The following is a 20,756-nucleotide window of genomic DNA, read 5'->3' on the forward strand; positions in this document are numbered from 1 at the left end:
ATTCGTGCTTCAGTTCCAGACAGGTCATCATAATAAGTTATTAAAACCTTCAGGGCTAACGCCTTTCATTTCTGCTGCAGCATGTTGTGCGCAACAGAGTAGAGGGACATAAGATACAGCCTGAGGAGTTGCAGCTTTATTCAGTTACCCGCAGTTGAAACTAAACCTAAGTTTCCCTCACAAACTCTGATTTGGTCGCTATACTGTAGCTTATTCCAAGCTGAGCCGTTTATGAGCGTTTAGTCCTAAATGAAAACGATTCAAACTCTCTAGCCACTCACTCGCAATTCACTGACATCAGGTTCACTTAAAGGAGCCACACATACTGTAGGGCTAGGCTACTGTTATGTTGTTGACTGCCGTACTATTGAGGACTATTATGAGTTCTGTCCATCATTTGGTGGTAGGTAAAATTACTGCAATAAAATTATGCTTTTTAAATGCTTTCCCCAAATCACTTTTCACAATTTTTTTTCAAGAGTAATATTATCGGTTATCGTATCGGTATCGGCCACAACAAACCAATAAATATCGGTTATCGTTATCGGCCCTAAAATTCCATATCGGTGCATCTCTAAATTAATCTCATGCTGTTTATATAATGCAGATCTATACTCTCCACATAGTGCTGTTTATATAATGCAGATCTATACTCTCCACATAGTGCTGTTTATATAATGCAGATCTATAATCTCATGCTGTTTATATAATGCAGATCTATAATCTCCACATAGTGCTGTTTATTTAATGCAGATCTATAATCTCCACATAGTGCTGTTTATATAATGCAGATCTATACTCATGCTGTTTATATAATGCAGATCTATAATCTCCACATAGTGCTGTTTATATAATGCAGATCTACACTCATGCTGTTTATATAATGCAGATCTATAATCTCCACATAGTACTGTTTATATAATGTTCCAATGTCATATTCGTAAAGGCTTAGTCGCATTTCAAAGGGCGTGAGGGTTTGATTACACACTTACCGAGCCCTTTCCATGAGTCTGCATCACAGCAGACTTCACCAAAGGGAATTACCCACAGTTCAAAGGGAATTACCCACAGTTCAAAGCATTGTGACATTTATCGCAGAGACCATAGGGAAATCCCAAAATTACAAAGGTAAACAAAGGTAAACGATACACAAGCAGCTTGTAAAAGAAGAGTTTGAAAGAATGTGGAATCAGGCAGGCATTTCCTGTGCCTTGGCCATGTGAAAAGCAACAAATTTAAAATGAAAATTCCCAAACCGGCAAGTAACAGCAACATCTTTGTTATTAAACATGACCAAGGTAACATGTGATGTTGTGATGTGCTGTCCCAAACCCATTCATACCTATCTGAGCCCACGTGGCCTCACACACTCACTCACTTAGCACCTAAGATCAATTAAGTCTGTGAGTCTTTAGTCCTTAATCCTCAGGGCTCACTTTAGTCCTTCATCCTCAGGGCTCACTTAAGTCCTGAATCCTCAGGGCTCACTTTGGGATTGAGCCATATTATACATATCTGTCTATACATTTAGATAAATTAATGAAAAATTAATTAAAAAGTTGTTAATGTTTTTAATCGCTTGACAGCCCTCAAGAGATCTAATTACATTAGTTCTAGTATATATCTAATTACATTACAGTAGTTATAGTATACAATTAGTATATACGTGTTGGCAGCATGTTGTGGTTAGAGTGTCACTGCTGCCCCCCACTGGTCTGTCTCGGTAGGGCTGTTGATTGTACATGCTTAACTCTGCAGCCCACGTAGCCTGATCTGACCTGTGAGATGCATGCAGCCCATGTGGGCTGATCTGGCCTGTGAGATGCATGCAGTTCATGTGGCTGCAGCTCTAAATAGGGAAGCTGCTGCTGCTTTCAGATCCTGTGGATGCGCTTCCTCTTGAGTTCAGTTGGAGGGGAAAAGGAAATGGAGTCAAATGGGAAAATGAATGTATGGCCCATCACTAGTGAACGTATGGCCCATCACTAAATGGAAAAGTGAATGTATGGCCCATCACTAGTGAACGTATGGCCCATCACTAGTGAATGTATGGCCCATCACTAAATGGAAAAGTGAACGTATGGCCCATCACTAGTGAACGTATGGCCCATCACTAGTGAATGTATGGCCCATCACTAGTGAACGTATGGCCCATCACTAGTGAACGTATGGTCCATCACTAAATGGAAAAGTGAACGTATGGCCCATCACTAAATGGAAAAGTGAATGTATGGCCCATCACTAGTGAACGTATGGCCCATCACTAGTGAACGTATGGCCCATCACTAGTGCATGTATGGCCCATCACTAGTGAACGTATGGCCCATCACTAGTGAATGTATGGCCCATCACTAAATGGAAAAGTGAATGTATGGCCCATCACTAGTGAACGTATGGCCCATCACTAGTGAACGTATGGCCCATCACTAAATGGAAAAGTGAATGTATGGCCCATCACTAAATGGAAAAGTGAACGTATGGCCCATCACTAGTGAATGTATGGCCCATCACTAAATGGAAAAGTGAATGTATGGCCCATCACTAGTGAACGTATGGCCCATCACTAGTGAACGTATGGCCCATCACTAAATGGAAAAGTGAATGTATGGCCCATCACTAGTGAATGTATGGCCCATCACTAAATGGAAAAGTGAATGTATGGCCCATCACTAGTGAACGTATGGCCCATCACTAAATGGAAAAGTGAATGTATGGCCCATCACTAAATGGAAAAGTGAACGTATGGCCCATCACTAGTGAATGTATGGCCCATCACTAGTGAACGTATGGCCCATCACTAGTGAATGTATGGCCCATCACTAGTGAACGTATGGCCCATCACTAAATGGAAAAGTGAATGTATGGCCCATCACTAAATGGAAAAGTGAATGTATGGCCCATCACTAGTGAATGTATGGCCCATCACTAAATGGAAAAGTGAATGTATGGCCCATCACTAGTGAATGTATGGCCCATCACTAGTGAACGTATGGCCCATCACTAGTGAACGTATGGCCCATCACTAGTGAATGTATGGCCCATCACTAGTGAACGTATGGCCCATCACTAAATGGAAAAGTGAATGTATGGCCCATCACTAAATGGAAAAGTGAATGTATGGCCCATCACTAAATGGAAAAGTGAATGTATGGCCCATCACTAGTGAATGTATGGCCCATCACTAGTGAACGTATGGCCCATCACTAAATGGAAAAGTGAATGTATGGCCCATCACTAGTGAACGTATGGCCCATCACTAGTGAATGTATGGCCCATCACTAAATGGAAAAGTGAATGTATGGCCCATCACTAGTGAATGTATGGCCCATCACTAAATGGAAAAGTGAATGTATGGCCCACCACTAGTGAACGTATGGCCCATCACTAAAAGGGAAAGTGAACGTATGGCCCATCACTAGTGAACGTATGGCCCATCACTAGTGAATGTATGGCCCATCACTAAATGGAAAAGTGAATGTATGGCCCATCACTAGTGAACGTATGGCCCATCACTAAATGGGAAAGTGAACGTATGGCCCATCACTAGTGAATGTATGGCCCATCACTAGTGAACGTATGGCCCATCACTAGTGAATGCATGGCCCATCACTAGTGAACGTATGGCCCATCACTAGTGAACATATGGCCCATCACTAGTGAATGTATGGCCCATCACTAAATTGAAAAGTGAATGTATGGCCCATCACTAAATGGAAAAGTGAACGTATGGCCCATCACTAAATGGAAAAGTGAACGTATGGCCCATCACTAGTGAATGTATGGCCCATCACTAAATGGAAAAGTGAATGTATGGCCCATCACTAATGAATGTATGGCCCATCACTAGTAAATGTATGGCCCATCACTAAATCACTCCAGTGGATCCTTCCTGGTTCACTTTGGCAGCTCAGATTAAATTATTGCTGGCAGTAGTGGATCTTTACAGGTAGTGTTTAGATTAAATACATTACTCTAATTACTTACGAGTCATGTTTAGAAGAAATAAATGACTCTAATAAACTCTACACAAGACTAAACCAAATATGGCTGAAATATATAGGCCATCATGATCATTTTGCCAACAGTGACGCAGAACCATGGATATTTTCCATTTATAACATGTTTTGTTTATAACTTAAACCAACATTGAGTTAAAATGTTGACTAAATTATTTAGTATACTCCTACTTGATGATAATATATAAACTGCCCCCTAACAGTCCTCTGGGCCTACGTACAAAATAGTGAATCATGTGATAGGCCTACTGATATTGATGCTGATTGAAGAGGTTGCAACTTGAAGGTTGTTGATATTTCAGTTCCAAAGAGAATCAAATTACATCGATTCCTCTCCTCCCAAAGTAACACTGTAGGTCCTACACTTCTCCTCCTAGAATAAATGGTAGGCTCTAACTTTATGCTACTGTGCCAAGATTGTGTAGGCTACAACACTAGTTTTACAAGCGCAAACACTAAATGGAGAGCTAGGACTAAAATGCAGACTGCGCCTTTAAATTGGCGACTTTTTATCTATCAGCACAATTGTACAGTAGGCTATTTCCACTAAATATTCAGCTCAATATTATGTGCAAGACTAATGTTTACTAAGCATGCCAAAGCTTTGATCTCTTAGCACAGTCACCATAACGTTACGTTTTCTCATGGTGAGATGGCATCCCGAAATACATGGCATGACATGACATGGGGAGCAAGGTTAACGGAGGTGAACGGCTGGATAAACGCGAAATGACAATGTGTTAACTAAACAATTTAGTAGGCCTAAGGTAGACAGGCTTTGTGGTTAAAACTATGAAAACCTGTAACGTTACGATAGTCTGTCACAGCTAACTTCAAGCACAGCTTAGGCCTACACGCGCAGAAAATCAATATCAGCATTACGAGATTCATTATCGGAAAATCCCGACAGCGAACCCGATGCAAAGCCAAAACGAGAAAAAAACAACTTCATACATGATGTTTTTTTAAATCAATGTGTTGACCTTTACCGTTTCATGGCTTCTGCTGAGAAACTAGTTCGCCACACACACTGAACTTGAATCAAGCTTCTTCAGAACGCAGCTGATCAACCCGTCTACTTTCACTTTCAATGAAATCCACTAGTAAACGGAATACACTAGACTACTTGCGGCGTGATATTCGGAAAGATGTGAAGCACAAAACCCGTTGTCATTGTCAGCGGCCTGTTATAGCCTACATCACAATGGCCTGTGTTATACAGAAATATAGCCTACCTCTGACCGACAGAACCCCCTGTGTTATACAGAAATATAGCCTACCTCTGACTGACAGACCCCAAAAAAACCTCAGCAGATCTATACGAATTGTGTGGGTCTCATTTTCAGGTCGAAAAAGATGGAATTCCGTTTAACAGAAAAGGTGTGTGTGTGTGTGTGTGTAACCTGCAAGAGAGCATACCTTTAGTGTTGGGATGGTCAACCAGCAGCAGCAGCAGTCCCACACACACACACATCCATCGCCATGCCATAACACACACCTGGAAGAGATCACATACACATCCATCACACACTCAATCTTTTATGTGTGTGTGTGTGCTTGTGTCATTTCCTAGTGCTTTCAGGGACACCAAAGGTTATGCATGAAAAGCAACTTTATGTGTGTGTGTGTGGTGTGAGTGTGTGTGTGTGTGTGTGTGTGTGTGTGTGTGTGAAAAAGAGTACTCAGCACTTTTCTGTTCCGCTCATTCCCCCAACCACCTCCCCCATGACACACACACACACACACACACACACACACACACACACACTCCAATGCAACCGTTTCATTCTTTTCAACAAGCAGAAATGATATGTTTTGCTTGAAGTTGCAATCTGTCACACACACACACACAAATACACTAACACACAGACACACACACACACACACACACACAGCCACTCACACTTTCACACACACACACACACACACACACACACACAGAGACACTAACACACACACTCCAATGCAACTGTTTCATTCTTTTTATCAAACAGAAATTATACATCCGGACTGTTTCCAATTTGCAATCTGTCACACACACACACACACACACACACACACATTGCTATATGACAGGAAGTGCACGCACGCACACACACACACACACACTCACACACAGCCAGTCGCACTTTCTCTCTCTCACACACACACACACACAGACAATAACACACAGAATCACACACACACACAAGCACACACACACACTCACACACACACACATAGCCTGTCTACTGAGCACACAGCACTCAAAGAATCATCCTCCATGGGGTTAGTTCATAACGCCAACATGGCTGCGGTCTAGCTTACACATACTGTAGGAACATAGCTGACCTGTATGCATAAAGCATCAACAGACAAACATGAAACTTAGCCACACATGACAGTATCCTGCCCTGTATGCCTCCCCATTCACTTGAATAGGAACATAGCTGCCCTGTATGCCTCTCCATTCACTTGAATAGGAACATAGCTGCCCTGTATGCTGCCCCATTCACTTGAATAGGAACATAGCTGCCCTGTATGCTGCCCCATTCACTTGAATAGGAACATAGCTGCCCTGTATGCTGCCCCATTCACTTGAATAGGTACATAGCTGCCCTGCATGCCTCATTCACTTGAATAGGTACATAGCTGCCCTGCATGCCTCATTCACTTGAATAGGAACATAGCTGCCCTGTATGCCTGCTTAGACCAAAGTAACACAACTTGAAGCTTTTGTTACTATACCTTAAACACAGTGTAACCATACCTTAAACACAGTGTATCCATACCTTAAACAAAAGCGCTGCTTTGCACCTTAGTTGCAATTCTGCAACAGACTTGCTCCTGCACACTACACACTATTACATACATAAGACACTTTGCTCATAAGGAGGTGGTCGAAGAGGCTATGCACGGAACAATATTTCAGATGATTTTAGAGAAACTTTGGTGGATCCTGTGATAAATCATGGCCTGACAATCAAGGGGAAGCTGGGCAGAGAGTCCACCACATCTAAGCCTGTTTACAGTAGTGTGAGTCCACCACATCTAAGCCTGTTTACAGTAGTGTGAGTCCACCACATCTAAGCCTGTTTTACAGCAGTGTGAGTCCACCACATCTAAGCCTGTTTACAGTAGTGTGATTTTGTTTTCATTTTTGTTTTTTATCAAAACCTTTGTTGGAAAAAAAACATACTGTAACAAAAACTATAAGTGTTACATTGAGCGTCACAGAATTCTAAGTGTCACAGAATGCTAACTGATAAACTGAATGCTGAGTGTCACAGAATGCTAAGTGTCACAGAATGCTAAGCATCACAGAATGCTAACTGATAAACTGAATAAAAGCAGTGAAAATGAAAGACTGCAGTGTTTTAAATAAAGTACACTAGTGTGTTGCTGCTAATCTGAAAGTGTATTCATATGATGCAAGTGTGTATCATTGTGTCATCAGAGTGACATTTTGACAAAGGATTGTTAGGTTTTTATAGCAGAGTTTCAATTCGTCATAGATGTGAATGGTTTATTTCCCAGTGTTGTGTCTTGTGTGGTTGTGTGTAAAGTTTCTTGAATTTCCCCTTGGGGATCAATAAAGTATCTATCTATCTATCTATCTATCTATCTAAAGCTTTGACACAATGAGCCGAGTTTTGCAAAAAGTGTTCAAGCAACCGGCAAAAACTGTAGTTTAATGTATTATGTGTATGTGATTACACTACATAAAGATATACATTACATAAATAAATATGACCCCCCATGATATCCAAGTTAAGTAACTAATCCTATCCATCACTACAATCTAGCTATGTAAAATTAAACAATATACATCCCCATGAGATCCTCATGTGCTGTAATGCTTGATCCCCCATGAGATCCTCATGTGCTGTAATGCTTGATCCCCCATGACATCATCATGTGCTGTAATGCTTGATCCCCCATGACATCATCATGTGCTGTAATGCTTGATCCCCCATGACATCATCATGTGCTGGAATGCTTGATCCCCCATGACATCATCATGTGCTGTAATGCTTGATCCCCCATGACATCATCATGTGCTGTAATGCTTGATCCCCCATGAGATCCTCATGTGCTGTAATGCTTGATCCCCCATGAGATCATCATGTGCTGTAATGCTTGATCCCCCATGACATCATCATGTGCTGTAATGCTTGATCCCCCATGACATCCTCATGTGCTGTAATGCTTGATCAATGTTCCAAACAAAGTAGCAAAACAACCAGGCGAGTTAACAAACAAACAAATGAGCTTGCCAGGACATCTGGGGAAAATAGCAGACGGGATGTTACAGCAGAGATGAGCTGCACTCTCTCTCACAACATGCTGTGAATGAATTTCTTCAATTTCCCCTTGGGGATCAATAAAGAATCTATCTATCTATCTATCTATCTATCTATCTCGCCGACGTTTTGGGACATGAAAATAGGGTCAAGGTTGGGAAGTGTGTGTGTGTCTCTGTGTGTGAGTGTGTGTGTGTGTTGGGAACCCTTGTGCTCTGTGTGTGAGTGTGTGTGTGTTGGGAACCCTTGTGCTCTGTGTGTGTGTGTGTGTGTGTTGGGAACCCTTGTGCTCTGTGTGTGTGTGTGTGTTGGGAACCCTTGTGCTCTGTGTGTGTGTGTGTGTGTGTGTGTGTGTGTTGGGAACCCTTGTGCTCTGTGTGTGTGTGTGTGTGTGTGTGTGTGTGTGTGTGTGTGTGTGTCTGTGTGAGTGTGTGTGTGTGTGTGTGAGTGTGTGTGTGTGTGCGTGTGCGTGTGTGTGTGTGGTTTTTAATTGACAACGTGCTTTGGCTTGCTTTCCATGATGTTCTAGCCCTGAAACCCCCCTATAGGAAAACAATATGCTGATTTAGCATGAAGTGCAGCTGTGGAAACTTCAGCTGGTTTCACAATGCAACGTGTCCCACATACTGTGTGTGTGTTGTGTGTGTGTGTGTGTGTGTGTAGCCCAAGTAAACCTGCCAACGCCCACCACATCCTGAAGATGTAGGGCAGATTGTGACCACAAGAGGGCGCTGTTTCCTGTCTCCTGTTTCCTGTTTCCTGTCCTGTTTCCCCCCCCTCCTCTCCTCTCAGCTTAACCTGTGTCTACTGGCCTTGCAGAACATGAAGAACACATGAGTGTGTCCAAGACACACATACAATCACACACACACACACACACACACAAACACACATCACACACACACACTCACTCACACACACACACACACACACATCACACACACACTCACACACACACACACGCACACACATACACACTAGAGCCCAACCAATATGGGATTTTAAAGACCAATACCGATAAATCAGTGATATTCAATTTTATGTAATACAATGTAAAAAATGTAGCCAACGAGGTGATAAAATCATCCAGGTGGGACATTGTGTTTAAATTGGCCTAACTATCTGGTACTTTAATGGACTTTGTGTGTGTGTGTGTATGTGTGTGTGTGTGTGTGAACAATAAAATATGAAATAATTATTATGAATAATTAGTGTCAGGTCTCCGTTGTTATCTGTGACCACCAGCATTGCCACAATCACCTTCATGGCATTTACTTTACTATGTTTCTTACACACCATTAACAGTACACAATAGTGTGTGTGTGTGTGTGTGTGTGGGCACTCCTGATACGTGCTCCTCTGACGTGATATGTGTGTGATATATGTGTGTGTGTGTGTGTGTGTGTGTGTGTGTGTGTGTGTGTGGTGTGTCACGATTCTCCAAATCCTCGATTCGATGCAATTTTCGATTTTAAAGTCACGATTCGATTCTCGATCTTTTTTTTAATATTACTATTAATGCAGTCCATATATGTTATTTACTCTTTTTGGCCTTTTCCTTTTCTGTTTCGGGGGCTTTTATTTTGAAAGCGCTTTTTATTTTGAAACCGTTCCAACCGCGAGGTTGTAATGTAAACAGAACCAACATTAGGCTAAAACAGAGACGTGAACATAGTGAAATGAAACAACACAGAATGATCATTTGATTGTTTCAGCACACTCCGAAGAGACCCAAGGTTAGTGTTCATGGAATATGTACTTATCAATGTGCATTTTAAGCCTTAAAGTAACTTTGGACTGTAACTAGATCATCTTTTCACTTGCTAGTTGAGTAGGCCAAGTTAGTGTTAATTGACGTGAATGAACGACAAAATACTTCCACACCGGTGATTTCAGAATAGCAAGAGGGGCTTTGATTTCGGTAGGTTGATGTGTATTTTAACTGGCTGCAGCCTAAAACTAGAGGAGTTGACTCTGCAGTTCAGCACGTGCGTGTGTGTTTGTGTGTCTTGGCATACATGCTGGATGTGACATTGGGGGTGTGGCTGCATCGTCGATTCTACTTTTAAGTTCGAAGTTCGAGGTTGAGATGTAATTTCGATCGATTTCGATATAAATTCGAAATCGTGACACCCTTAGTGTGTAGGCTCTTTCCTGATACGTGCTTCTGACGTGATATTTGTTTGATATGTGTGTGTGTGTGTGTAGGCACTCCTGATACGTGCTCCTCTGACGTGTGTGTGTGTGTGTCTGTTGGCTCTTTCCTGATACGTGCTCCTCTGACGTGTGTGATGTGTGTGTGCGTGTGTGTGTTGGCTCTTTCCTGATACGTGCTCCTCTGACGTGATATGTGTGTGTGTGTGTGCAGTGCGACGCTCTCTGCAAAACAGTCACAGATCAGAAAGAAGACAAAAGGTGTTTCTTGCTCAGACACGTTTCCAACACACTGAAGGGGCGTTACACCAAAACACCCTGTACGCCAAAACACCCTGTACGCAGGAGTTTGGCCAGTTTGTGCACTCTAACGTGTGTGTGTGTGTGTGTGTGTGTGTGTGTGTGTGTATGTGTACACAGCTATGTGTGTGTGTGTGTGTGTGTGTGTGTGTGGGGGCCCTGCACTCTAACGTGTGTGTGTGTGTGTGTGTGGGCCCTGCACTCTAACAGACTACAGAGAGACTGAGTAAAGTCTCCTCCTACCACACAATTCTGTAACACACTCACACACACACTCACCGGGGGGCTACACCAGGTGCAAACAGTCACACACATTCACAAATACACTCTCACACACACAAACACACATTCACAAATACACTCACAGACACACAAACACACACACACACACTCACAAACACACACACATTCACAAATACACTCACACACACACACACATTCACAAACACACACACACACACACACACACACACACATTCAGGCACGTGGGGAGAACCTCTCTGTGCCAGAGCCTCCGGAATGTGCTGTCCAAAAGGTCCATCTTTCTCCATCTCTCTCTCTCTCCCTCTCCATCTCTCTCTCTCCATCTCTCCCTCTCCATCTCTCTCTCCCTCTCCATCTCTCTTTCCCTCTCCATCTCTCTCTCTCTCCCTCTCCCTCTCTCTCTCTCCCTCTCCATCTCTCTCTCTCTCTCTCCTCTCCATCTCTCTCTCCCTCCTTCTCTCTCTCTCTCTCTCCCTCTCCATCTCTCTCTCCTTCTCTCTCTCTCTCTCTCCCTCTCCATCTCTCTCTCTCCCTCTCCTTCTCTCTCTCTCTCTCTTTCCCTCTCCATCTCTCCTTCTCTCTCTCTCTCCCCCTCTCCATCTCTCTCTCTCTCTCCCTCTCCTCTCTCTCTCCCTCTCCATCTCTCTCTCCCTCTCCTTCTCTCTCTCCTTCTCTCTCCCTCTCCATCTCTCTCTCTCCCTCTCCATCTCTCTCTCCCTCTCCTCTCTCTCTCCCTCTCCTTCTCTCTCTCTCCCTCTCCATCTCTCTCTCCTTCTCTCTCTCTCTCTCCATCTCTCTCTCTCTCCATCTCAAATTCAATTCAAATTCAAATGGTGCTTTATTGGCATGACAAATATGACACTTGTATTGCCAAAGCAATTGTTACATAAAAGTACAGTATCAGGATCTAAGCAATTATACAGGTACAAGGGATAGGGGTACATGGACAAAGTGTAAAAGAACATATATATTTATTTTTTTTTTTTTTTTTTTTTTTTGTCTGTGTCAAGGTACAACATATTGAGTTTTAGTTCTGGTGACTCAACATAGGCAACAAACTTACAGACATACAATACATCAGGGCACAAATCTAAAGTGGACTGAGTAGAAACTTCAAGTATGGTACAGTATATACAACATGGGGACTGTGTTGAGTTAGTGTATGTGGCTGTGGCTGTGAGAAGAGGTGTGCGTGTGTGTGTGTGTGTCTGTGTGTGTCACATGTACAGTGGGCATCGCTTTCAAATGACCACTTCATTGGCGCGTGCAGCGGCGTGAAGCTTCGTGAAGCTTTAGTACCACTTTCAGCCACTGTCGCGTCGGCTCTGCCACTGTACATCGGCTCTGCCTGCCGTCCCTTACATAATTGTTGCGAGAGTAATCCCAGCCTACGAATTCAATAACAAAATAAATCATGCATAATTAAACATTACCTCGATTTAGGCTACTTGGGTATGGCTTAAAGGCTTGACTACACGAAAATCGAAATCGAAATTTGCTGTCTACATTATTGTCAGTGTTGGGGTTAAGCGCAACTTCATAAATCAAAACAGTGGTGTGATAATTGAGCCAGTAGAAATAACTGTTCAGAATTAATCTGTAGCCTTGGGTAGGCTTCTGCAGAAAAAACAATGTTGTTGCCGATTTAATACTATCTGGCGGCGTTTTTAACAGGCTCACATAATAGGGCTTGAACAACTATGACCCACGTTTTGGTTTCGTAAATTAATTTGCCCTACTTCTTGACTGCAATGTAGTCAATTGACTGTGACATGTCATTTTTTTTTTTCTGTACAATAAACAATTACATCTGCTTTATGCCGCAGAATTACATTAATATTTGGCTGACTGCAGGCCAGCGCCACTTCCTCCCCATATTCAAGATTAAGATAGTATGAAGTGCTTTTTTGTAAAAAAAATAGTTAAAAACAGATAGCTATTTGCAATTTGACAAAACACTGGTCCTCATTTTCTTGAATCGCGAGGGCGATATGAGCCTGTTGCATTTAGTTAGATGTCGAGTCACGCATAATGTTTGAAAACCACTGGCTCATAATCACAATAATTTAACACCACGACAGGTTGGATAACCTACTTCATCATGTCCCCATGCCTACATTTTTGTGAGTAGCATAGAGATCGTTAAAACAATAAAAGTATGGCTCTCCGTTTGGGACATGAAAACTTATATTTTTAATAGACTACCGTCAATGCTGACTTGCAAAAGCCTGGGATAACACGTAATCTCCACTATCATCAGTCATGCCCCTTGATCAAAGTGGGGAATGAAATAAAAGTTTGAGAACCACTGGCTTAACAAGTTACCTACAGTCCAGAACACAGAATCTGTTGCAATATTCTGATGATGGTGATGATGATATCGACAAATGTTTGCTTTCAAAGTAAAATTTCACTTCACCATGCACCCGACAATACCTGGGCTACCTGGTATCATTACAAACATTATTCTGTGTCCTAAAACTGGCATATTTTATGGCATTGTGTCATGTAAGTTAGATTTGCAAAATCTAGAGAAATGTGTGAGGTGGTGGCGAGGGGGGACAATTGAGACACACATTGGATTGTGTTATTACTTGAACACTCCACACTATCCACAGCTGTGGTAGGCCTATCAGGGGCAGGAGGATTACTGTCAGCGCAGGCTTTATATAAAATTCTTCAACAAGAAGGCCTCGAATGTTGTCTTGTTGTTTGTGGGCGCTTTGCTTCGCTTCTGTAATTTCGGCTTCATTGAAAATGATGAGTGACAGGTCTCAGAATCGTGCTACTCAAGGAATGAGGAAGATGATGAATAACTGGGACGTGGTGGGCTATTCACAAAGGCTTTTATCTTACTACTAGATGTAGGCTACTCCCTAAATGGCACTTAAAGATTTTTAGATTGGGTTTTTTTCTCTTAAAAGTTATTCACAAAGCCTTTCAGACAACTCTAAACTAGGGTGAGTCTTAAGATGGCTATGGATGGCGTCATTACTCATGCACGAGCTTGACTGAAGTGACCACCTTGATTGGCTGGCGATTGTAGCGGGGAATTCCAAACACCTCTCTTCCGATGATGACTGACAGGTGACAGGTGGGAGAATCGTCGCTACACAAGTAGTGTCGAGGGCGAGGAAGATGATTAATAACTGAATAAAAAGGCCTAGCCTAAATGAATAAAAGAAATAAGGCAAAACAAATAGCTTAGTAGCCTAATGAAACATAGGCCTATGGATTGATGCAGTAGCCTACCTTTGCAACATTATTAAATGAATCTGTCACCATATCCCTAGGCCACGTTTGCAAAGGAGAACATTTTAATTTGATTCACAATGAAAGCGTTACATTTCATTTACATGTTAACAATGAGTAGTTTTGGTTGTTGTTGGTGGCGTTATTGCATCCCTTTTATGAATGCAAAATTGTTCCTTGCGATTGGAAGCTCCTGTTGTGCATAGGCTATTTCAAAACATCATAGCGTAAAATGCCACAAAAAGCTGTTTGTGAATAGGTCTTAGTGAGTTAGGAGTCCTCTCGACTTAAGCTGTCCCAGACTTAGGTGCTACTTTTAGGTCTAAAATGCTTAGTGAATTACTTTCTGTGAAAAAATTCCTAGGAGTCTAAAGTTAGGGTGACACGCCATTATTTTTAGGAGTTGCTCTAAATTAAGCCAGTTAGGAGCTACTTTTAGCCTTAAAATTCTTTGTGAATCGACCCCTGAATAAAAGGCCTAGCCTAAATGAATCAAGGCAAAACAAATAGCCTAGTAGCCCAATGAAACATACAGTTGATGTAGTATCTTTGTAACATTATTAAATTATTCTGTTACTATGCCTACGTTTGCAAAGAGAACATTTTAATTTGATTCACACTAATGTTACATTTAATTTATGTTGACAATGATTAGCCTGGTTTTGGTTGTTGTTGGCGGCGTTATTGCATGTTAGTAATGCCTACAATGCAAAATTGCTTCCTCAGCGATTGGAAGCTCCTGTAGCTGCATGGGATTTCAAAACCGCGGGTTTGTGAATAGATCTGTGGTAAGAGTCCTCTTGACTTCTTTTAAGCTGTCAGAGGTGGGAAGGTGTGATTTTTTGGGGAAGGGCGGATTAACTGGGCACAATTGTCTGATGGCCCCCCTTCCCCAGCCAAGCGTGAATCGGTGGTTAGTTAATAGGCCCTGCTCATTGAAGATTTTTTCCTGCCATCTAAGGCCTGGCGCATCTGTGAGGCCAAGCCTCACCAAGTAGCTCGTTTGTTTACAACTAACATTCCATTTAATTAAACTGCTTTATAGGCTATGCGAAATAGTTTTCAACATTTTGAATATTAGTGTCGGATTGAATTGAAATGTTCTCAAAGTAGCCTTATGGCTGAAAGCTGCTTAAGGACCCCCGTCAAACAATATAACCATACAAGCGGCTTCCTGCACTCATTGTTTCAAAAGGGTAATTTTGGCTTTGTCAGAACTGAAGAGCTGTGGACAGCTTTGCGACGCTGACGCACGGTATGCCCAATGAAAATAAATTAGCATAGCCTAACACAACACAACACAGACCCGCTTCTCTCGCGTCAGTCACTGACATGAGCGAAACACAGAACCGGCTTCTCTCACGGCAGTCACTGACAGTAACCTAGAATAAATGCATGGGAAAAACACTTCCCCATGACAAAGATATCATCATAAAACACTGAAAGTTAATATTTTTATCACTAGCAACATTCATCTGTCCTTTGTCAAATGTATTATGTTCCAAGTACCCTATGCGTAATTCTGCTTCATAAAGTTGAACAAATACATTTGCTTATTTCACAGAAAAATATAAATAGCCAGTCTACAGTGCAGGATTGGTAAGTTATGGTGAGCCAACCTGCAGTGAACATACAAACAGGGGAAATTATTTCTCTTGCAGCTGAGTAGCCTCAGGTGCGCCGCGTGAACATAAGGCCCGAACATACAGCGCCAATGAATGCGTGCTCTCGACAATCGCGGCTGTTAAACTTAAATAGGTTAACATCACTCTAAGTTAAGCCTTCAAACAGGAAGCTTGATGATTTGAAGACATCTGTTTTAGTTGGAAGGGCAAGGGGTAGCAACAGGGCAACACAGAGACAGGCCCGATGGCAGGGCTGTTTTGAGAGTATTAAAATATGGGATATTCTACGGGGAAAACATTAAAAGCGGCAAGACAGGGGAAAGTTAAAATCGTGATAAACACGGAAAAGTTGGCATGCATTGTTTGGTCCCCGTGCACAGGGATTTTTTTGTCATACTATTAATCACATATGATTATTTGTGAAATTGTGCAAACAGGCACAACACATTTGAAAAGGAAGGACTGGTAGCATGCAAGCTCACGGGAAAGATTGATTTAAAACGTTATCACAAAGTGTGTGGCTGTGTGGTGGGAAGACAATTGGCAGGGGAGGGTCATGTCTTTTTTAACAATTCTGTCGGAGGGTCATTGAACAATTTCTAGCAGGCAAAGAGAGGGGTCATGCAACTTCCAACTGAAGCACTCAAAATTCCTCGGTGGCCTTCAATAAATAACGATCAGTCCCTAGATTGCTGCTGGGCTATATGTCTTGGTTCTGTTAACAACTCATTGTCAAGCGCATAGCCTATCTCAGCGGTTGCATCCATTACAAACAAACATGCAATGTGAGCGTCTGGGATTGGGAGAGCACTAAATGCAAAATGAAAAACACTCTTTAATAATCCAAAAAATAAACAGCTAATGAAGTAAACTTGTGACCATCAAAAATGGTTTATCGCTTGTAACTCCATTGATACCAGGGCGTAACAGGAAGGCATTTGGCTGAGCAACGGAGGTTAATATGCTCCATGTTTTGTCAAATCTATCATCATCGTTGCACTCGGGAAAACCGGAATGTTTCATTCGTCCCCGTTTCAATCGTCGGTTGTACCTACTCAAAAGCATAGAATGAAGTAAACTTGTGACCATCAAAATCGCTATCGCTTGTAACTCCGCGGATACTGACGTAACAGGAAGGCATTTGGCTGAGCAACGCGAGGTTAATATGCTCCATGTTTTGTCCAAACTGTCTATCATCGTTACCACTTTCGGAGAAAACCGAATGTTTCATTCGCCCCGTTTTCAATCGTCCGGTTGTACCTACTCAAAACGCAGATAGAACCTTATTATTCTAAGGTAGCGCGAAATAGCGTTCAGCATGATTCATGCCCAATTAATTCCCCTGTTAAAGTGTTCGCCTTTGTAGTTTGGTTTAGGTGATAGCATATGATAAGCGGCTTATGGCCAAATATGTGAAAACGTTAAAATACAGTAGGCGATAAACCCGGAAAAAGTTGACAGTGATTTTTTCATAATCACTTTGGAGGGTCATAGAAAAAATGTATTGCTGGCGAGGAGGGTCACGCCTTTTTTTTGGACTAATGCTCCCAAAACTCCTCCGGTAGCCCTTAAATAAATAACGAACAGTCCCTAATGAAGTAAACTTGTGACCATCAAAAATGGTTTATCGCCTGTAACTCCATTGATAACAGGGACGTAACAGGAAGGCATTTGGTATGGCTGAGCAGCGGAGGTTAATACTCTATATTTTGTCCAAATGATGTCTGTCTATCATCGTTGCACTTTCGGAGAAAACCAGAATGTTTAATTTGTCCCTGCGTCTCTCACGGCTGCAAGCGGGATTCACTCGCAGTTAACCAAATATTTCTTTATTAGGGCAGGGCAGGCATATTTCTGGCTATTACATTATTTCTAAACCAGTCTGCTAAAGTCTGTAGTGAAGTCTGTGTAGGGTTTTCCAGGCTCCATTTTTTTTGAGAGACACTCACTTGAGCCATCTACCGGTTGTTTGGGTTGTTGCAGCGTCTCACTGGAAAAATAAAAATTAAAAGTCGCATTGATACCGCGTGATCCCACGCGCGGACCGCGAGTGAAGCTGGCCAAGTCGAAGCACTGCCCACTGTACATGCATACAAAAATCACTCAGTGTCTCTCAGCTGGTGACAGGCAAGGACATATTGGGCAGCAGTAATACAGCTGTCTGTGTCTTCTCCCAATAGGTATAGTATTTTATTCGGGTTTGGTAGGTCATAGAAATTAGGGATTTTTTTCTTTCATTTTGGGAAGTATTTATTGTGAATTGATTCAAATTTTGGGCATTCAGTTAAAAAGTGTAATTCAGTTTCAACAACATCATCTCTGCACTGCTGGCATAGACGCTCGTGTTTTGGAAGCCATGTCTTTTTGTGTCTTCCTGTTTCTATGGCTAAACGGTGTTCACTGAGTCTGTATTTCGTTAGTGTGCATCTCAAATTTGTCTCTTTTATTTTTGTTGGGTAATGTGCAAGTGTATATTTCCTGTTTAGGGTCAGATAGCATTGCATTTTGCTTTGGGATTGTGTTTTAGATTGCCAATATTCGTCATAAATGTCTTTTAGGTTTTGGGGGGTTTGGTTAATCCAAACATTTTGTGTGGATGTGGCCTGGTATTTGGCCTTTAAAGTGTTGGATGTCTCTGGAGGAGGGTGACTGAAGACCAGGTTGGTAGGGGAGTTATCTTTGCTCAACTCTTGGTGTTTCAGGGCTTTATAGTGGAATGAGTTTGGGTCACTCAGACATACATGTTTGATGAACTTGTTTGCCCTTTTCTGAATTTTTATCAGCAGAGGGTATTGGCCTAGTTCTGCCCTACATGCGTTATTAGTTGTGTGCCGGTGGACTTTTAGAATGGCTTTACAAAATTCAGTATGCAGGATCTCAACTGGGTGTTTTTCCCATTTATCTAGGTCCTGATTTCCAAGTGGGCCCCACACTTCACTGCCGTAAAGGGCAATTGGTTCTATTACTGATGAGAACAGTTTTAGCCAGATTTGGATTGGGATTTCGAAGGAAATTTGTCTTCTTATGGCATGAAGAGCCCTGCGTGCCTTGTCTCTTAATTCATTCACTGCCATGTTGAATGATCCTTTATTATTTATTCTAAGGCCTAGGTAGGTGTAATCTGGTGCATGTTCGACTTCATTAGGTCCTAATCTAAATATGGGTTGACTTCCCCGGTATCCGGATCTTTTTTGGAAGATTAATATTTTTGTTTTATTTGTGTTAACAGCCAGGGCCCAGGTCTGGCAGAACTTGTGAAGATGGTCTAGTTGAGTCTGGAGTCCCTTTTCTGTCGGTGAAAGAATGACAAGATCATCTGCAAAGAGCAGGAATTTGACTTCACTGTCATGTAGAGTGAGTCCAGGAGCTGATGATTTTTCAAGTATGCTTTCTAGCTCATTGATGTATATATTAAATAAAGTTGGACTTAATGAGCAGCCCTGTCTCACTCCACGTTCTTGGGGGATGAGTTGGGTTCTTTTGGATCCTATTTTGATGCCACACTTAGCTCCTGAGTACATAGATTTTACAATGTCATATGTTTTTCCACCCACACCGCTTTCAATTAATTTGTAAAATAATCCATGATGCCAAATGGAGTCGAATGCTTTTTTGAAGTCGACAAAGCATGAGAATATTTTGTTCTGGTTTTGAGTGTGTTTTTCAATTAGGGTGTGCAGGGTGTATATGTGGTCACAAGTGCGATAATTAGGTAGGAATCCAATCTGGCTTCTACTCAGGACACTGTGTTCCATAAGGAAGTTTTGGAGCCGTAAATTAATAATACTACAGAATACCTTTCCTAGGTTGCTGTTAACACATATCCCCCGGTAGTTGCTGGGGTCAAATTTATCTCCGTTCTTGAAGATGGGTGTAACTAGTCCGTAGTTCCAGATATCTGGGAAGTAGCCCACACTCAGGACAAGATTGAGTAGTTTGAGCATGACCATTCTGAACTTACTGTCAAGGGATTTTAGCATCTCATTTAAAATACAATCAAGTCCATATGCTTTTTTAGGCTTCAGTTTGTTAATTTGGGTTAGAAGCTCCTGCTCTGTGATGAGGGAGTCGAGTGGATTTTGGTAGTCTTTGACTGAGGACTCTAGGCTCTGTAATTTAATTATTATATTTTCTTGGTCCCTGCTTTGGTCTGATTCCACTTTCTTAAAAAGGGTTTGGAAATGGTTCGTCCAAATTTCTCCATCTTGAATCACCAATTCTTGATGGTTTGATTTTAAAAGCGATTCCAGTTGTCCCAAAACTGTTTGTGTTTATGGACTCCTCAATTAGTGTCAGTTGCTTATGGGTGTATTGGGCTTTCTTAGTTCTTAGTACGCATTTGTATTTTCTTAATGTCTCACAATAGAGTAATCGGATAGATGTGTTATTAGGATCTTTGTGTTTTTGGTTGGATTATTTGCGAAGCTCTTTTCTTGCAGATTGACAGTCAGCATCAAACCAAGTGTCATTTTTTAAGCCTTGGTTTTGCCCTTGATCTTTTAGTTTTGCCTTTTTTCGCTGTTTTCTTAAATATTAGGTTAACTGTTGCCACAGCTTGGTTAACACCCTCTTTACTGGGGGCGCATGTAGTGTCTAAGAATATATCTAGGAGGTTTTGGATTTCAGGATTTTCTGTGGCTTTCTTGAATTCCTCTGTGCTGTTTTCAGCCCATCTGTATGATTTCTTTATGTGAAACAGCTTACTGGGCTGTGATTGGAGGGTGTTGTTTTCTGTCATTTTGATATATATTGTGATTTGGCTGTGATCTGATAGGGGGGTTAGTGGTTTGACAGTGAATGCTCTAATTGATAAAGGATCTATATTAGTTATTACGTAGTCTACTGTACTATTTCCAAGAGGT

The 20,756-nt window shown here is 41.8% G+C and overlaps 1 protein-coding gene across 6 annotated transcripts in view; it reads right to left on the bottom strand.

The window, feature by feature from the left end:
* Window positions 1–20,756, bottom strand: part of LOC125292616 (interleukin-1 receptor type 1-like) — a 54,944-nt gene that overhangs the window by 22,520 nt on the left and 11,668 nt on the right. For all 6 annotated transcript variants that reach the window (XM_048240013.1, XM_048240014.1, XM_048240012.1 and 3 more), the window contains exon 3: window positions 5,436–5,514. In XM_048240013.1, coding sequence (XP_048095970.1) covers window positions 5,436–5,514 — 79 coding nt within the window. The remainder of the gene's footprint in view (window positions 1–5,435; window positions 5,515–20,756) is intronic.

This window comes from Alosa alosa, chromosome 3 (genome assembly GCF_017589495.1).
Source record: "Alosa alosa isolate M-15738 ecotype Scorff River chromosome 3, AALO_Geno_1.1, whole genome shotgun sequence".
NCBI lineage: Eukaryota > Metazoa > Chordata > Actinopteri > Clupeiformes > Clupeidae > Alosa > Alosa alosa.